At 39.3% G+C, this 16,405-nt stretch overlaps 1 protein-coding gene across 1 annotated transcript; it reads left to right on the forward strand.

Annotated features, from left to right (window-relative positions):
* The first annotated feature begins 7,937 nt into the window (after positions 1-7,937).
* Positions 7,938-9,665, forward strand: LOC127654154 (C-X-C chemokine receptor type 4-like). The gene is made up of 2 exons (XM_052141190.1): positions 7,938-8,050; positions 8,256-9,665. Exons 1-2 carry the CDS (start codon positions 8,036-8,038, stop codon positions 9,318-9,320), a joined length of 1,080 nt encoding a protein of 359 aa, XP_051997150.1. The 5' UTR covers positions 7,938-8,035; the 3' UTR covers positions 9,321-9,665.
* Positions 9,666-16,405: the final 6,740 nt, after the last annotated feature.

Raw genomic sequence — 16,405 nt, forward strand, 5'->3', positions numbered from 1 at the left:
GACGTATCATAATTGTATATACACATGATGAGTTTAGACACAGTGTTGACCATTTCAATTATTGATTCAATTAAAATATTTGATACAGACAACACATTCTGTGTAATATGTTTACATGTATGACATAATATGCCTTCATCAATACTAAGAGTAATATCACCTTGTCCTGTAACACTGTTCCAAAGATGAAGTGGTCTTTTATTCAGTAGTCACCAGTGGTTTTGCACTATAGGTACTAGGGTTCTCATCTGGATAAGTCAATTCAGCAGTGAAGTGGCTAGTCTTTGATATATCTCCAATGGCTTTTTAATGAATAAGGGTCACTGAGTCCTTTTCCCCATAATAGATTTTCAGATGTCTCCATGACCAAACAAGCTGGGATGAAAGAGAGCTTGGACCATGGGCTGCTCAAACAGGTGTCTCCTCTCTCCTTAATTCTACCTCTTCTTTCTTCCCTCTGTCTCTGCTCACCTCTATGAAAAGGTTGGCCAGGCAGTGATTTGTTTTCTGTCGCCTTGAGGCTGGAACTTGAGTGGCCAATGTATAGACTTCAAGGCACCATCATGCTGCCAACAACAGTGCCTGGTAGCTATGCAAATAGACCTCAAGTTTCTTTTCTATTTTCTCTCTATCTTTCTATTTCACACACCAAACAAAGAGTGTGACAGGAAAAGAATCCCTCAGCTATGGCATGCTCTTATCTGAATCTTTTCCTAAATTCATCTCTGTTTTAATCATTATTAGTTGATAAAGTGGGTAGGAAGTAAGACACACATAAGCACATAAAGATGGCGTACCGACTTTCAGAAAGACCGAACTCTTATCTGGAATCATCCAATCTATTGTATTCTTATCACAGTCTCTCTGCCCTGTCCTGAGGGCTTTTGTCATGCTTTATGGAGAAGGGAGGAACCCCCATCTACTAGGGATATTGTGTGTGTTTGTCATACTTACAAATTTGTACTGTGAGCTAAAGTGAGCTAAATAAAACAAAACAACCCTTTGGGGACATATTGGGACGTTCTCATTGCATAAAAACAATCCATACATAAATAAAATGTGATGAAATTATTACTGTATTACAGTATTATTCTTAAAATGCAAAAAGGTTTTTAAGTTTAGTGTGAGTGTGTATGTGTGTGTGAGTGTGTGTTTGTGTGTTTGTGTGCATGTGTGTATGTGTGTGAGTGTGTGTGTGTGTGTGTGTGAGTATACAAGTGTGTGAGTGTGTGTGTGTGTGTGTGTGAGTGTGTATTTGTGTGTTTTTATGTGTGTGTATGTGTATGTGTGAGTGTGTATGTGTGAGTGTGTATGTGTGAGTGTGTGTATTTGTGTGTGTATTTATGTGTGTGTATGCATAAGTGTGTGTGTGCATGTGTGTGTGTGCATGTGTGAGTGTGTGCGTGTGTGTGAGTGTGTGTGTGTGTGTGTGTGTGTGTGTGTGTGTGTATGTGTGTGTGTGAGTGTGTGCATGTGTGAGTGTGTGTGTGAGTATACACATGTGTGAGTGTGTGTGTGTGTGTGTGCACGCTTGAGTGAGTGAGTGTGTGTGAGTGTGTGTGTGTGTGTGTGTGTGTGTGTGAGTGTGTGTGTGCATGTGTGAGTGAGAGCATGTATTTATCACTTTGTGGGGACCAAATGTCCCCATAAGGATAGTAAAACCCGAAATTTTTGACCTTGTGGGGACATTTTGTCGGTCCCCATGAGGAAAACAGCTTATAAATCATACTAAATTATGTTTTTTGAAAATGTAAAAATGCAGAAAGTTTTCTGTGAGGTTTAGGTTTAGGGGTAGGGTTAGGTTTAGGGGATAGAATATAAAGTTTGTACAGTATAAAAACCATTATGTCTATGAAAAGTCCCCATAAAACATGGAAACACTACAAGTGTGTGTGTGTGTGTGTGAGAGTGTGTGTGAGCGTGTGTGTGTGTGTGTGTGTGTGTATACACGTGTGTGAGTGAGTGAGTGTGTGTGTGTGTGTGCACGTGAGTGAGTGAGTGAGTGAGTGTGTGTGTGTGCGTGTGCTTGTGTGTGCGAGACTGTGTGAGTGTGTGTGTGAGCGTGTATTTATCACTTTGTGAGGACCAAATGTCCCCATAAGGATAGTAAAACCCGAAATGTTTGACCTTGTGGGGACATTTTGTTGGTCCCCATGAGGAAAACAGCTTATAAATCATACTAAATTATGTTTTTTGAAAATGTAAAAATGCAGAAGGTTTTCTGTGAGGGTTAGGTTTAGGGGTAGGGTTAGGTTTAGGGGATAGAATATAAAGTTTGTACAGTATAAAAATCATTATGTCTATGGAAAGTCCTCATAAAACATGGAAACCCAACCCAGGACAAATGCACACCACTGGTTGAGCCAATGTTGCTATGTCAGGTCGCACAAAAAAACAGAGCTAAGCTCTTTGGGTCCATTCAATGCAAGTGAATGGTGGCCAAAACTGAATCTCCAAAAAGCACATAAAGTCAGCAAAAAAGTAATCCATACAACAGACCAAAATCTACAGTAATCCTTTTTCACTATAAATCTTGACATCAGCAATAATGATTTTCAGCTCGATTACACTTCCTAGTGCCATCTAGCGCTCTGAGCATGCATCAATTGATAGGAAGAGTAATCGAGCTTGACATCATGATCATGCCTAGAGACTACAATGGCAAAACATACAGCAAAAAGGTGTTACATTTTGTTCTGTTCTCACCCATAACCGATTGGATTTTTCTTTAGAAGACATGGATTATACCTCTGGAGTCTTAGCGATTATTATTTGGCCTATTTTATAGTAACTAGTCAAATGACCAATTTATCACAGATGCAACTTTATAATTTTATCATTACACAATGCAAATTGTTTGCAACTGTTCTTCTTGTTTGGTGCAAGCATGTAATACCTGTAAACTTCTATGGTCATACCAACGGTCAGCAACCTTTTCATTGCACTCAAAATTGTTGCTCCACACACAGGATGAGAAATTGATGCATTCTTGGATGACTAGAGCTGCTGCACTGAGACAAGACGAAAGAGAGATGAACCTCGCACTCTCATTCTCCCACTCAGTTCCACTATATGCCTCTCCGTCTCTGCAGACTTAAAAGAGGCCTGGTTTGTGCCTTACTGCGCTAGCTTTCTTTGATCAGCCCACACATACATACAACCACACAAAAATACACACACACACACACACACACACAAACAAAAACAGATTTGCAAATCTTCCTGTGGAAAAACTATGGGTTCACACACACACACACACACACACACACACACACACACACACACACACACACAACACTTCAAATAAAAATGTAAGTTCCTTCAGTATGACCTAATTGTGATTTTTTTTAGATAGAGTCTTACATTGACTGGGAGGTTATTGGTGTCTACATTAATATTCTGCACTTATTAGTGTCATAACATTATTTAATTTGATATGTATATTTAGAGTGTAGTTTTACTGTAAACCGGACAATTAAAATGTGCATATTCTAAAATCACACACACACACCAACACACATTACCAGTAACCCCTCTGCCGGTTTGAGATGCAGATCTCTGAAACCATCTCTGTTGGTTGGGGGCAGGTGAGAACACATGTTCTCCCACAGGAAGGCACAGACACACACACATCACATTGCCAAAGGGTTTTTGACTGCTCTTTCTTGCCCTCTCAACCAGCTATAGGTCTGACCTCTCTTTTCAACCCAACCAATCTACCCCTCTGTTCCCTGATCAGCATCTGTGACTGTTACAACATGTGAATATTTAAGTATTGAGTGACTGAGATTAATAGAGTAAACTCGGGAAATGACCTTGAAATGTGCAAAAATGTATTAGGTGACACCACCACAAACTAGACTCTGTAGGGACTAGATGCTTTCTTCTGAGAGAATCTCACAAACACACATGCACACTTACACATGAATAAGTACTTTTTCCCAACAGGTGTGTGAGAGCACTCTACGATCTGTGATCACTCACAATGCCCCTGTGATTTTATCTGATCATCAACACATTAGCACCTTTCAAATGGGATAAAAAGCCATTCAACATATGCATGAAGAGCTCAGAGCACTTTCAGGGATTAACATACAGTGCAGTGTGTATGTGTGCTCAGAAAACACATGCAACCCAATTTTTGAATTGTATTTAATTTCACTTCTTGTATACACACAGAGATAGTGCGTCTATAAAATGCTCTCAGTCTCACCTCAAATCATGATAAACACTTTCAAAACTGTGTGTGTGTGTAATCTCCTGATCTGAACTGAAGTCCCTGTCTGGATGACGTTTTAAAGTGTTGTAAGTTTGGAGTGAGGGAGCCACTTCGTTGGGAATTTAACGTCACCGTAAAAAAAAGGGCGTTGCAAGGGGGAGGCATCGGATGCTCAAGCCCCTAATCTCTTTAATAGAGTCACATGTGTTTCTCTTCACAAATAAAATGTGTTTATTTACTTCACTTTTGTTTACCCAGTAGTCCATCTATCCCTGATGAAAAAAGCAGTGGGTACTGGCTGTGGTCAATTATAGCTTACTGTTTGCAATCAGTTCACCACTGAAACAACCGTCGGCTGGGTGTAAAGGGATCGTTTTCCCAAAAATGAAAATTCGCTCATCATTTACTCACCCTCATGCCATCCCAGATGTGTATGTCTTTCTTCTACAGAACACAAATGAAGGTTTTCAGCTGTGTTGGTCCATACAATGCAAGTGAATGGGTTCCAAAATCTTGAAGCTCCAAAAGCACATAAAGGCAGCATAAAAGTAATCCATTCGACTCCAGTGGTTTAATCCATGTCTTTAGAAGCAATATGATAGATGTGGGTCAAAAACAGATCAATATTTAAGTCCTTTTTTTAACTATAAATCTCCACTTTTACATTCACATTCTTCTTTTGTTTTTAGCAATTCACATTCTTTGTGCATGTCCACCTACAGGGCAGGGAGGAGAATATATAGTAAAAAAAAGGCTTAAATTGATCTGTTTCTCTACCTCACCTACTGTACCTTATTGCTTCTAAAGACATATATTTAACCACTGAAGTCTTATGGATTACATTTAAGCAGAAGAAAGTCATACACATCTGGGATGGCATGAGGGTGAGGAGTAATGTGAGAATGAAAAATTTTTAGGTGAACTATTCCTTAAGTTTAAAGCCCTCAAAATTATATCTGATGAACTGTTCCGGCCAGTAGGTGTCACTGTAGTCACTAGACAGGTTTCAACAAACCTCATTGTTTCAAAAAACTGATACGGTAGATCAGTGGTGTCCAGACGTTTTCTGTTGGGGGCCAAATAAATAGAAAAAACTGTAGTGATTGAATTGCAGTTTCTGGTCTGTTGTTACATGCGATATAAATATGATGTGATCAAAATGTTGTGCTTTTTATTTGGTTGGCGTTCATGTGCAAGCTGAGCGAGCGCAGTACAGGCTCAGATCAAGTGTGCCACACAAGCCCTCAAAAGCCCCCCCCCGGTGACTGGTCCTAGTATAGGTCATAAACCCCGCTTCCCCATGTTATTCAACGGGACGTGAGACCAACTAAACAATTCAATTACACTTCACATATCTTTTTTCCAAAGATAGTTTCTGTCATTTACTGTCGTTTCTATCACGTTGATGTCATTTCAAGTGTTTGTTTTCAAAATAAGTTTGTTTTTAGTTATTTGATACTATAAAAACAGTGCTGTGACATCATGATTGACAGCTGTGATTGACAGGTTCTCTGAGCGAAGTAGTCACTGAACCACCAACTGACTTTTTTTCGGGGTCTTCGGATGACTGAGGAGATTGGAGCTTTAAATTTAATATCTAAATTTCTATAATTAATTATTTCACACCATCAAAAGTCAAAAGTGCAGGGGCGTGTGCTTGCGATTGATTCAGCGAGAGTGAGGGTGGGGCCTTGATTTTGCGGCTTTACTTCCTGCTCACTACTGTGCAGGTCTGGTCCCGAAATCGCAACTGCGCAGACTCAAGTCCCAAGATGTCAGCGCCATATCGGGACACTGGCGGCTTCAGTTCTCACCAATGGAAAAGAGCGAAGGGGCATCGCCCATCTTTTTTTACAGTCTATGGCTCAGATGCGCAAGTATATTATCGTTCTATCTACCATGTTCTCACTCTCAAGTGGTGCTGGTAAGCCTGTGAGTATGACATTTTTTGCTCCAATGAAACATCAGAATGAACCAATTCACTACACTTAACACTATTCACTATTAACGTCTCAATAAACTCGATACGGCAGCTCTGCTCAGTTGTATGATGCGTGCACTCTGAAATGTTGTGGTACGTGATAGTGACATACAGTTTTCAGAAAATACATTTGATAGACTTTCTCAATAGCGCCCCAAATTCTGTACTATTTCTAAATCTCTCACGGGCCGCACCAGAGCAGTCGGCGGGCTGCAGATGGCCCACATGCCGTAGTTTGGTCACCCCCGAGGTAGCCGTACACGCATGTGTAACCAGGTAGTATCCACTGTACAGTGAAATTTAGATTTTATGTCTAAGTTCTCAGTTTCCGATGGGACCTGGTACATTTATAGTTTGAACTTTGACATTATTTGGGGGACATTACGTAATTCATGTTATTCCGTTAAATATTACATAGAAATACATGCACACCGAACTTGTATTGGAACAATGGTCTAAACCCATGACAAGTAAATGAGAAGTAGACTGATTTATGCAGACAGTTTTGTTAAATGGCCGGACTTCTCATATATTTCTAAAAATGATTTATTTTAGATGTTAACAAATGAATTGTTATCCATACAATTTAAATACATTTGAGTTGGTCATTTACCTCCAGGCTGCGTAAACCATTTCACCCTGTAGCTCAAGACTGGTTGCCCACTGAAGCTAAGCAGGGTTTAGTCTGGCCAATACCTGGATGGAAGACTTCCTGGGGAAAATTAAGGTTACTGCTGGAAGAAGTATTAGGGAGGCCAACAGGGGGTGCTCACTGTGTGGTCAGTGTGGTTCCCGACACTACCCATTACAGGGACACTATACTGTAAAAAGGCACTGTTTTTTGGATGAGAGGTTATACTGAGGTCCAGACTCTCTGTGGTCATTAAAAATCCCAGGACACTTCTTGTAAAGAGTAGGGGGGCTGATGTCCTGGCCAAATTCCCCCCATTGGCCCTACTCAATCATGGCCTCCTAATAATAATTGGCTGTATCACTCCACTCTCTCCTCTCCTCTCCTCTCCACCAATAGCTGGTGTGTATTGAGTGTACTGGTGCACTATGGCTGCTGTTGTGGATGCTGCACACTGGTTGTGGTTGAGGAGAGTCCCCTGTTCACTGTGTAAAAGCACCTTGAGTGTAGTATCAGAAAAGTGCTATATAAATAAACTGTATCATATTATACTGACAAACTGCAATCAATAATTGTTGGATTATTATAATAGAAAATGATTGATTTCCAAAATGTTAGTGAGTGAAGTAGGTTTTGCACACCCTGTTCATAAAAAAATAAAACAATAATTTAAATACATGTAGGTAAATATTGCATGTTAACACAGTATTGAGGAAAAACTGGGAAACATGCATTCGTTATCTTTAACTAGATTTTTATTTCATCAAACATTTAAAATTAAGATTTGAAATTAAATGTATGTCATTTTACAAGCAAACATTTTCGAAATGGGGATCTGGGTATGTCGGTTGCTTGGGGCCTCAGAAATTGTAAACCCGCCCTTGAGCAACGCCCCTGCAACCGATAACCATCTATGACCCATACCAAACACGTATTTGGGCTTTTTGGCTTAATCTTATCTGTATAATAGAGTACCACATTGTTTATCACAAGCTGAGCGTGGTTCAAGTTATACTGCATTTATCAAATGCAAGTTAACATATTTCTTGGGATAGACAGAACGAAATGATTTGGTTTTGTGACGTTTGTGGGGGCGGAGCTCCCGCGCAGGAGTGGGGTATTTAAAATCCACTGCGCGCAGGACACACTTGAGTTGAAAAACAGAGTGGCAGAAGACTGAAAACTCAAGAGGAGTGCTTCAAAGATGGCATATTACGAGGTAAGTCAGTGTTTTTAGGAAACCATGTGGTAACATCTACATGAACTGGGTTAAGTCAAAAGTGTTATTTTATCTGACAACTTGAGGAATTCATGTGTATATGCTTTGGAGTAGAAAAACACCCTTGTGGTGGTGATAATAGCAGGTTGTCACTTTTCTCAGAGTAAAATGTCTCTAATTTCGTGTCTTTTGGCTCTGTTTGCAGCACATCGTCTTTTATGACGATTCATCATCATCTGACAACAGCTCTGAGTTCGGCTCAGGGGACATTGGAGCCAACTTTGAGGTCCCATGCGACGTGGAGGTCAGTCACGAATTCCAGAGGATCTTTCTTCCCACCGTGTATGGGATCATATTCGTTTTGGGCTTAATCGGGAATGGATTGGTAGTTCTGGTGATGGGCTGCCAGAGAAAATCCAGAACCATGACAGACAAGTATCGTCTGCACCTTTCCGTAGCGGACCTCCTGTTCGTGCTCACCCTGCCCTTCTGGGCCGTGGACGCGGCCAAAGACTGGTACTTCGGTGGCTTCATGTGCGTGGCCGTGCATATGATCTACACGGTGAATTTATACAGCAGCGTCCTGATCCTCGCCTTCATCAGTCTGGACCGGTACCTCGCCGTGGTGCGCGCCACGAACAGCCAAGGACCCAGGAAACTTCTGGCCAATCGCATCGTCTATGTGGGCGTGTGGCTCCCCGCGGCGCTCCTCACCGTCCCCGACCTGGTGTTCGCCAAGGCGGAGACCAGCTCAATCCGCACCTTCTGCGAGCGCCTTTACCCGCAGGACTCCTTCGTGGCCTGGGTGGTCACGTTCCGCTTCCAGCACATCTTGGTGGGCTTCGTGCTGCCCGGGCTCGTGATTCTCATCTGCTACTGCATCATCATCTCCAAGCTGTCGCGCGGCTCCAAAGGCACGCAGAAGCGCAAGGCGCTCAAGACCACCGTGGTTCTCATCGTGTGTTTTTTTGTCTGCTGGTTGCCTTATTGCGGGGGGATCCTGTTGGACACACTGATGATGCTGGAGGTGATTCCTCACAGCTGTGAGCTGGAGCAGGGTCTGCAGAAGTGGATCTTTGTGACGGAGGCGCTGGCGTACTTTCACTGCTGTCTCAACCCCATCTTGTACGCCTTTCTCGGGGTGAAGTTCAAGAAGTCCGCCCGCAGTGCTCTCTCCCCAAGCCGGGGCTCCAGTCTGAAAATTCTGCCAAAGAAGAGAGGAGGGATGTCATCCGTATCCACGGAATCCGAGTCCTCCAGCTTTAGTTAACACCAGCGCACGCACACCTTTCTTGGACGATGCAAAAACTTCCAAATATGATATGAAATTACCAGCTCGTGCAAACTTACAGAGAATGTAGTAAACAGGCTGTGCCTACTTCAAACGTTGCTAGAATGTCTGTCATTTTGCTTTCAGTATTTCTGTACATTCTCTCTCCATAGCAAGAAGATAGAAAATGTTTACTGTACATACTGTATCATTGATGTAAATACTTTTTTACAGTTTTTTTTTTTTTTTTTTTTTGCACTTATGTAGACCATTGCTTTTATTTATTACATGATTAACCAGATGTGGACAGAATTGTTGTCTGTTTGGGTGCATTCCAGTTCAAAAGGGCTGCTTTGAATATTTGAATTCTTGCAATAAATTTTTTGAGTACTCAAGGTTTGATGTTGTCATTCATACTCTTTGATCACCCCTTCCCATTGCATTTGATTTTCAAAGCTGTCTCTTAAGAAGTTAGCTATGTAGAAATTTCTGTTAGAAAGCATGATCATGGAGTTCCCCTGCAATGCCCAGTGTTGGTTATGTCTATACTTTCACATGTGCCATGTTGCGGAAAGTACTGTTATTTTAGTGCAGATGCTAAATTCTTTCAAAAATAATGCATGCATGAGATCCGAAGAAATGACAGTGCCAAATAACCTCACCTCTTTGACGTATTACAGAAAGGATGGGGATTCCCTGAGATGTCAAATTTCTCAGTCTGACCAAACACACACAGCACCACATGGCAGGATACCCAACAGGCTGCAGAATCCATTCAGCATTGAAAACACACACACACACACACACACATATGCATGGACCTTTCTTAATAAAATTAGTGCAGCCTTGCATTGCCAAGTCTTGTTATTAGCTATCAAACATTCTCTCCATTATTTCCATTATTTGTGTCTTCTGTTATTTCTCCACAAATGCCTCAAAGGGAGTTTGTTTATTCAGATAAAAATGATGTCGCCATGTCTCTGCCACGGACTGGTAGTTGTAAACATATTCTGCAATGTGAGTCATGAACCTCGTTCTGCATTCGTTTTGAATTCATAGAAGTGAAAAATGGCTCAGTGTGACGTCTGAAGGAAGTCTATAGGTAAAAACCCACTTTTCATTTTCACGCAATCTTGCTTGTATACATTTCCAGTAAAGCATCGTTCAGTAGAAACAAATATACAGTATGTTATATAGGACATGATCATTTACATCTCTGTGAAACTGACAGAACTGTATATGCTACACACACATAATCAACGAGTCTTATTAAAGTTTGTAAAGCTAGAAGGTAGAGTTACTATCAGGTTTGCTGGAGTAAAACAAATGTAAAAATGCTGCAGCAAATTTTTTTTAAAGGAATATTCCGGGTTCAATACAAGTTCAACTCAATCCTCAGCATTGGTGGTATAATGTTGATTGCCACAAAAATGTATTTAGACTCATTCCTCCTTTAAAGAAAAAAAAAAAAAAAAAGTTCCAGTGAGACACTTACAATGGAAGTCAATGGGGCAATTTTTGAACGTTAAAATACTCACTTTTTCAAAAGTATAGCCACAAAATATAATCAATATGTGTAAACATGATTTTAGTGTGATAAAATCATTTACAAACCTTTTCAGTGTAAAGTTATAGCCAATTTTACAACTTCGTTGCCATGACGGTGTGATGTCAACAAACCCTAAAATGACTGTAAAAATGACAAAGGCAGCATAAAAGTAATCCATACAACTCCACTGATTTAAAAGGAGGGATGATGGTTTTTTTGTGGTAATCAACATTATGCCACAAATGCTGTCGATTGATCTTAACTGGTATTGAACCCGGAATATTCCTTTAATTGTAAACAGGATAGTTACCTTAACATATACAGTAAAACAAATCTAATATATTGAACAATATTTTTATTTTTTTTAGATGTACAAGTATGAAATGAGTAAAAACAACAGTAAAAAATTTATATAATGTTTAACAATTCTTTTTTTTACCTTTTACGGTAAACTATTTTCAACATCAGCTTTGTACATTGGGTGTTCTGTGTTTTATTGTATGTACCTGTAGTTTAGTTAGTATTTATTGCGTTATTTTATTTTAAGCCATATGATAACGAGAGCCCATGACCTCTGCATTGCTAACCAGGCCCCCGCGTTAAGAGGTGTTGCACTGGAGTTGACCCATTGAGAATCAAAACCCATATTTAAGGACAATGTGGACTAACACCAGGGTCTGGATGGCCCTTTGAGCCAGCGTAATGGGCTCTAATGTAGAGTGTGAAAGATTTGCATGTCTGAGAGCATTAAGTGCCCCATCAGGCCTTGGTCCCCCAGGGGCTGTAAGAGAAGCGGTCAGTGAACATTCCTTAAGAGCTGGTCATTTATTTTGCTGTTAAGACCCCCCCTCGCTGTCAATCTCGATCTGTATTTAAAGGAATAGTTCACAAAAATGAAAATTCTGTCATCATTGACGTAGAGAGAATGACAGTCAGTCACCATTCACTTTCATTATATGGTAAAGATGCAATGACTTTCATGGTGTTCCACAGAAGAAAGATATTCAAACGGGTTTGAAAAAACAAGAGGGATAGAATAATAACATTTTTTGGAACTGTCCCTTTTAAGCAACATCACACATGCAACAGTGCTGTTGTACTGAATATCATCACGGCAGTGATTCTGCCATAGGCATGTGGCTGCAGGTAATAAAGGAGGATCAACTATTGCAAGTGGCAAAACATTGCACATCTATAAACTTGCAAACACGAACAAGCTGATTCCAACAGTGAAGCGTCCAAGTGCTTTTATATGTAATATTAGCACGCTTGGATATCCGCTTATCCGATCAAATATGAGAATGAGGAATAACTGTTATATAAACAGATATAGATTGAGGTATAGAAAGAGAGAATGGATTTATCAAATGTGCACAATTTATTATTCATCAACTTTGGTACATAAGTGTGGTTCTATCATATGCATGCATTTTGCATAGAAACAAATACATGCAATTTCGACATATTGACAGCATCTAAACATAATGGAATTTACGTTTGAACCATTTTAGAGACGTACAAATGTTTAAGATTCCTTTGTCGTTCAAAAGCCTGGTCTTATACATTTACCTGAGCATTGCAACATTTTTGCAAAACTGAAATGACGTGCTTCAGTACACGTTTGGCTGCAGTTTCCAAGTGAAATGTCCAGCGGGGGGCGCCAAAACCGAGTGAAATGAGGTCGTAATCAGACAAGGTTTTAAGGTGAATTTTAGATGGAGGTTTTAATAAGTGAAATGAACATTCCTAAGCTAAAACTTTACCCTAAAACTAAACAATAATGTCTGAAAAGATAAATGAGAGTTTAACAAAACAGACATCCTTACCATTCACCAACACCAAACCCTAACCGATAGTGTTTTAAAATGCAAATTCAAAATGTAAAAAAAACACACATTGACTGAAGCAAACATGTCATTTCGTTTCGCTTCTATACCACTTTCACTTTTGTGCGTCTTTGGCTGAACTCGAACCGTGGTCATCGAGTCCAAAGTCCAACGCTCTATCAGGTGGGATGCTGTGAATACGTTGACATTGTATGTTACAGTGTCTAGCCTACATACAAATATCTACAAACACTAATAAATTCACCGTGTCATATGTCTGTGTAGAAAGAGAAGCCTCATTTCAGAGCTCTACATGCATGTGTTTTTTCACTTTCAAGCAGGGTGAGGGTGAGAGGGTAAAGCTATTGACATCCATAGCACAGGAAGGAGATCATGTCTGGGACCATTAGCAGCCACTCACAGTTCCTGCTAGATTGACCCTAGTAGGGCATATAGACACTTTACGACCCCGGTGACCCTCCAAACCTCAGCATGTTTACCCAAAAGGACTGGAGCCACAGAGGTCAGTAAAATCAAGATCATTTACAAATGAGTCACAATTCCTGGGGCTTGGACAATGAGCACACAAGTGCTGCCGAATCAGTAAGTATGTAGTTTAACACATGGCGAACATTTTTGTGGACAGTTCCATCATAGCATGAAAATACACTGATTCTCACCATACACAAACACACACTATCATCATGTACTCTCCAATTAAACAATAACACACATAAATGTCCCACCACCACTTATAAACACAGGCACATACAGTATATCACAACACAATCACACTTCACCACCCAAGAGTCTGTTGTGTAATAAATGGATCCATTTGTGTGTTATTTTAGGGGAAGTGGCTATTTGGAAGGCAGTTTCCTGCTGCAAATCCACAGGGACACAAGATCTCACTGTGAAAATGCTAATGGGCTCTGACTACAATCAGACATTTTTCACTCTATAACAACAATGCCACATTTCAGCAGGCTATCCAGATAATAGCTGATATATGACTGCACCACTCACTTTGCTGCATTGAGTCAATAAAAATGCATTTTCAACATCACTATAAAAGCTTCTACAGTTACTGTAAATACATTTGGTAACTGTAGCTTAATTTTATGACACGTATAATTCCTATTCCACTCATTGCAAAAAACAAAAATACCTAGCAATGTATTGAGATTAACAAATTATTGTTTTCCACCATAATCTTAACAATGTTTAACTTAAAAGTACAGATATTGTCTTGTTAATCATAATATAAATGTTCACAGTAACTATGAGGTAAGTCGTACTTTGTACATTTAAAAAGCACAATTTTTGCAATATTTTACAGTCAAATTACATTTATTGTCTTGAACTGTTGCCAGAACTTTGAAGATCAAAAAAACACATAAACGCAGCATAAAAGTTACCCAAAAGACTTCAGTGGTTTAATTTTTAACTATAAATCTTTGCCTTTGACCAGTAACAAAGAATGCAAATCACTAAAAAACTAAAGAAACAAAAGAAGAATGTGGAAGTGAAAGTGAAAGTGGAGATTTACAAGAGAGTTTTCTCGCACACACCTATATAAAAGCTTCAAAAGGTATGGATTTGAATATGCATATGACTTCAGAAGCCACTGGATTTATTTTATGCGATTTTATGAGCTTCAAATTTCTGGCAACTCTTCACTTGCACTGTATGGACCAACAGAGCTGAAATGTTCTTCTAAATATCGTTATTTGTGTTCTGCAGAAGAAAGAAAGTCATTCACATCTGGACTGGCATTAGAGTGAGTAAATGATGAGAGAATTTTCATTTTTGGGTGAACTGTCCCTTTAACCAATTTAGAGTTTTTGGTAACACTTTACAGAAAGCTTCCTATTGTTAACATCAAGTTAACATGAACTAACCATTAACAATACTTTTACAGCATTTATTCATCTTAGTTCATGTTCAATTTCAACATATACTAAAACATTTTTAAAATCAAATGTTTTATTAGTTAACATTAGTTAATGCACTGTGAACTAACAATGAAAATTAAAAATGTTCATTAACTAACATTAACAAAGATTAATAAATATATTGTAAATAGTTTGTTCATAATACCTAATGCATTAACTAATGTTAACAATTAGATTTTTTACTGTAGCATTTTTACCTAATTTGTGTCATTAAAAATATATACGGTTTTACTTGTAATATTTACTCGTGAGGCAATCAGTCGGTTTGCATGCCTTTGTACAGTAATGAAGGAAAAACAATTAGACTTTCCATTCATGCATAAAATATGGATATATTATGGTACAAGACTGGAGTTTAGTTCTGCATGTCTGTTTTAATGAGTAAGGTGCCAATAAATGTTAATAAAAATGAGGTGTATAATAAATAATAGATTACATAGTCATAATAAATAGCACGAGCAGTAGTTTTAAAGATCTACAGTCACATTTCCTTTCTTGCTTTTTTAAGGGGTAAGAGTGTGTGCATGCACACTTGCGTTTGATTCATGTCAGCCTGTGCAAATGTCCTGAACGAGACCGTTCTGTTACTGTCGTAACATCTGCATATTTGCCAGGAAACAAAGCTGTTTGTTGTTGAATGATTATGCCATTTGCACTGTTGAGTTGTGTCAGTCATTATACAATAAAAAAAGAAACATGTATTGCCTAATGTTAATCCACTTATATACTCGCCTAATAAATGTTTTTCGGATATAAATAGGGAGGAAGAGTGTAATCTTCTAAAACAGTAGTCACGCCCTCCTTATTTGTGTTGGCATCAGATCAGTGGACAAATTTCCTTTTCTTTGCACTGGAATGCTGATTAGGTTTGATTAACTCGTGATTTAGTCAGAGATGAAACAGCCGAAAGATGGCTTTGTTCTTTGAAAGCATCTTTAGTATTTATGCCAGGATGTAACCATCAGAATCTATTCTGTCTTCATGCACCAAACCTTTAAACGAACATGAGCTCCTAGACTCACTCCCGGGGCTATGGCTAGAAATAAGATCTTGGGGGATGTGTGTTTTGAGGAAGGGCAGCTGCACCTTTTAAAGGCCCTAGATGAATGATGGGATTAGACCCGCTATATGTGGATGTGCGCGCGTGTGAGTTTGTTTATGTTCAAGTTTAAGACCTATGACTTATTTGATTTCTATGCTACAAATTCAACTTGAAATGTGTTCATACTGTTTATTTACACTATAATGCTCTACTTAATGAATTAAAAGTCATTTTTATGATACGCAGAGGTTAGCTAATCTAAATTATCACTCTTCAATCCATTGAAAATTTGATATGCTTCCAAAGAGTATCTTGTTCTAACCAGGAGCTTATTTCAAAGTGTGTGAGCTAATATACTTGTCGGGATTCAGTTAGCACACACATTAGACATACACGTGCGCACACTCACTGTACAAACAGGCAGGTGCTTGGGCACCTGTTACCACAGAAGTGGGCTCACTTACAATTCTCCTCCACATGCGGTCCTTCTAAACCGAAGGTCACCTCCTGTGGTTATATCTGCAAGCATGCAGGCCTACACACACACACAGGCTTCAAAGCTTACAAACATCTTTTTACCACATGAAAAGTCCCCCTAATCCACTAACAGATATATTGGTAGCAAACTGATTAGAACTGTTAGCTCACTTGCATAGTTCTTTCTCTCAAGTTTAAGTTAATTTATTGAAAAATAAAAAAACAACTCTTGACAA

This window comes from Xyrauchen texanus, chromosome 13, assembly GCF_025860055.1.
Source record: "Xyrauchen texanus isolate HMW12.3.18 chromosome 13, RBS_HiC_50CHRs, whole genome shotgun sequence".
Classification (NCBI taxonomy): Eukaryota; Metazoa; Chordata; class Actinopteri; order Cypriniformes; family Catostomidae; genus Xyrauchen; species Xyrauchen texanus.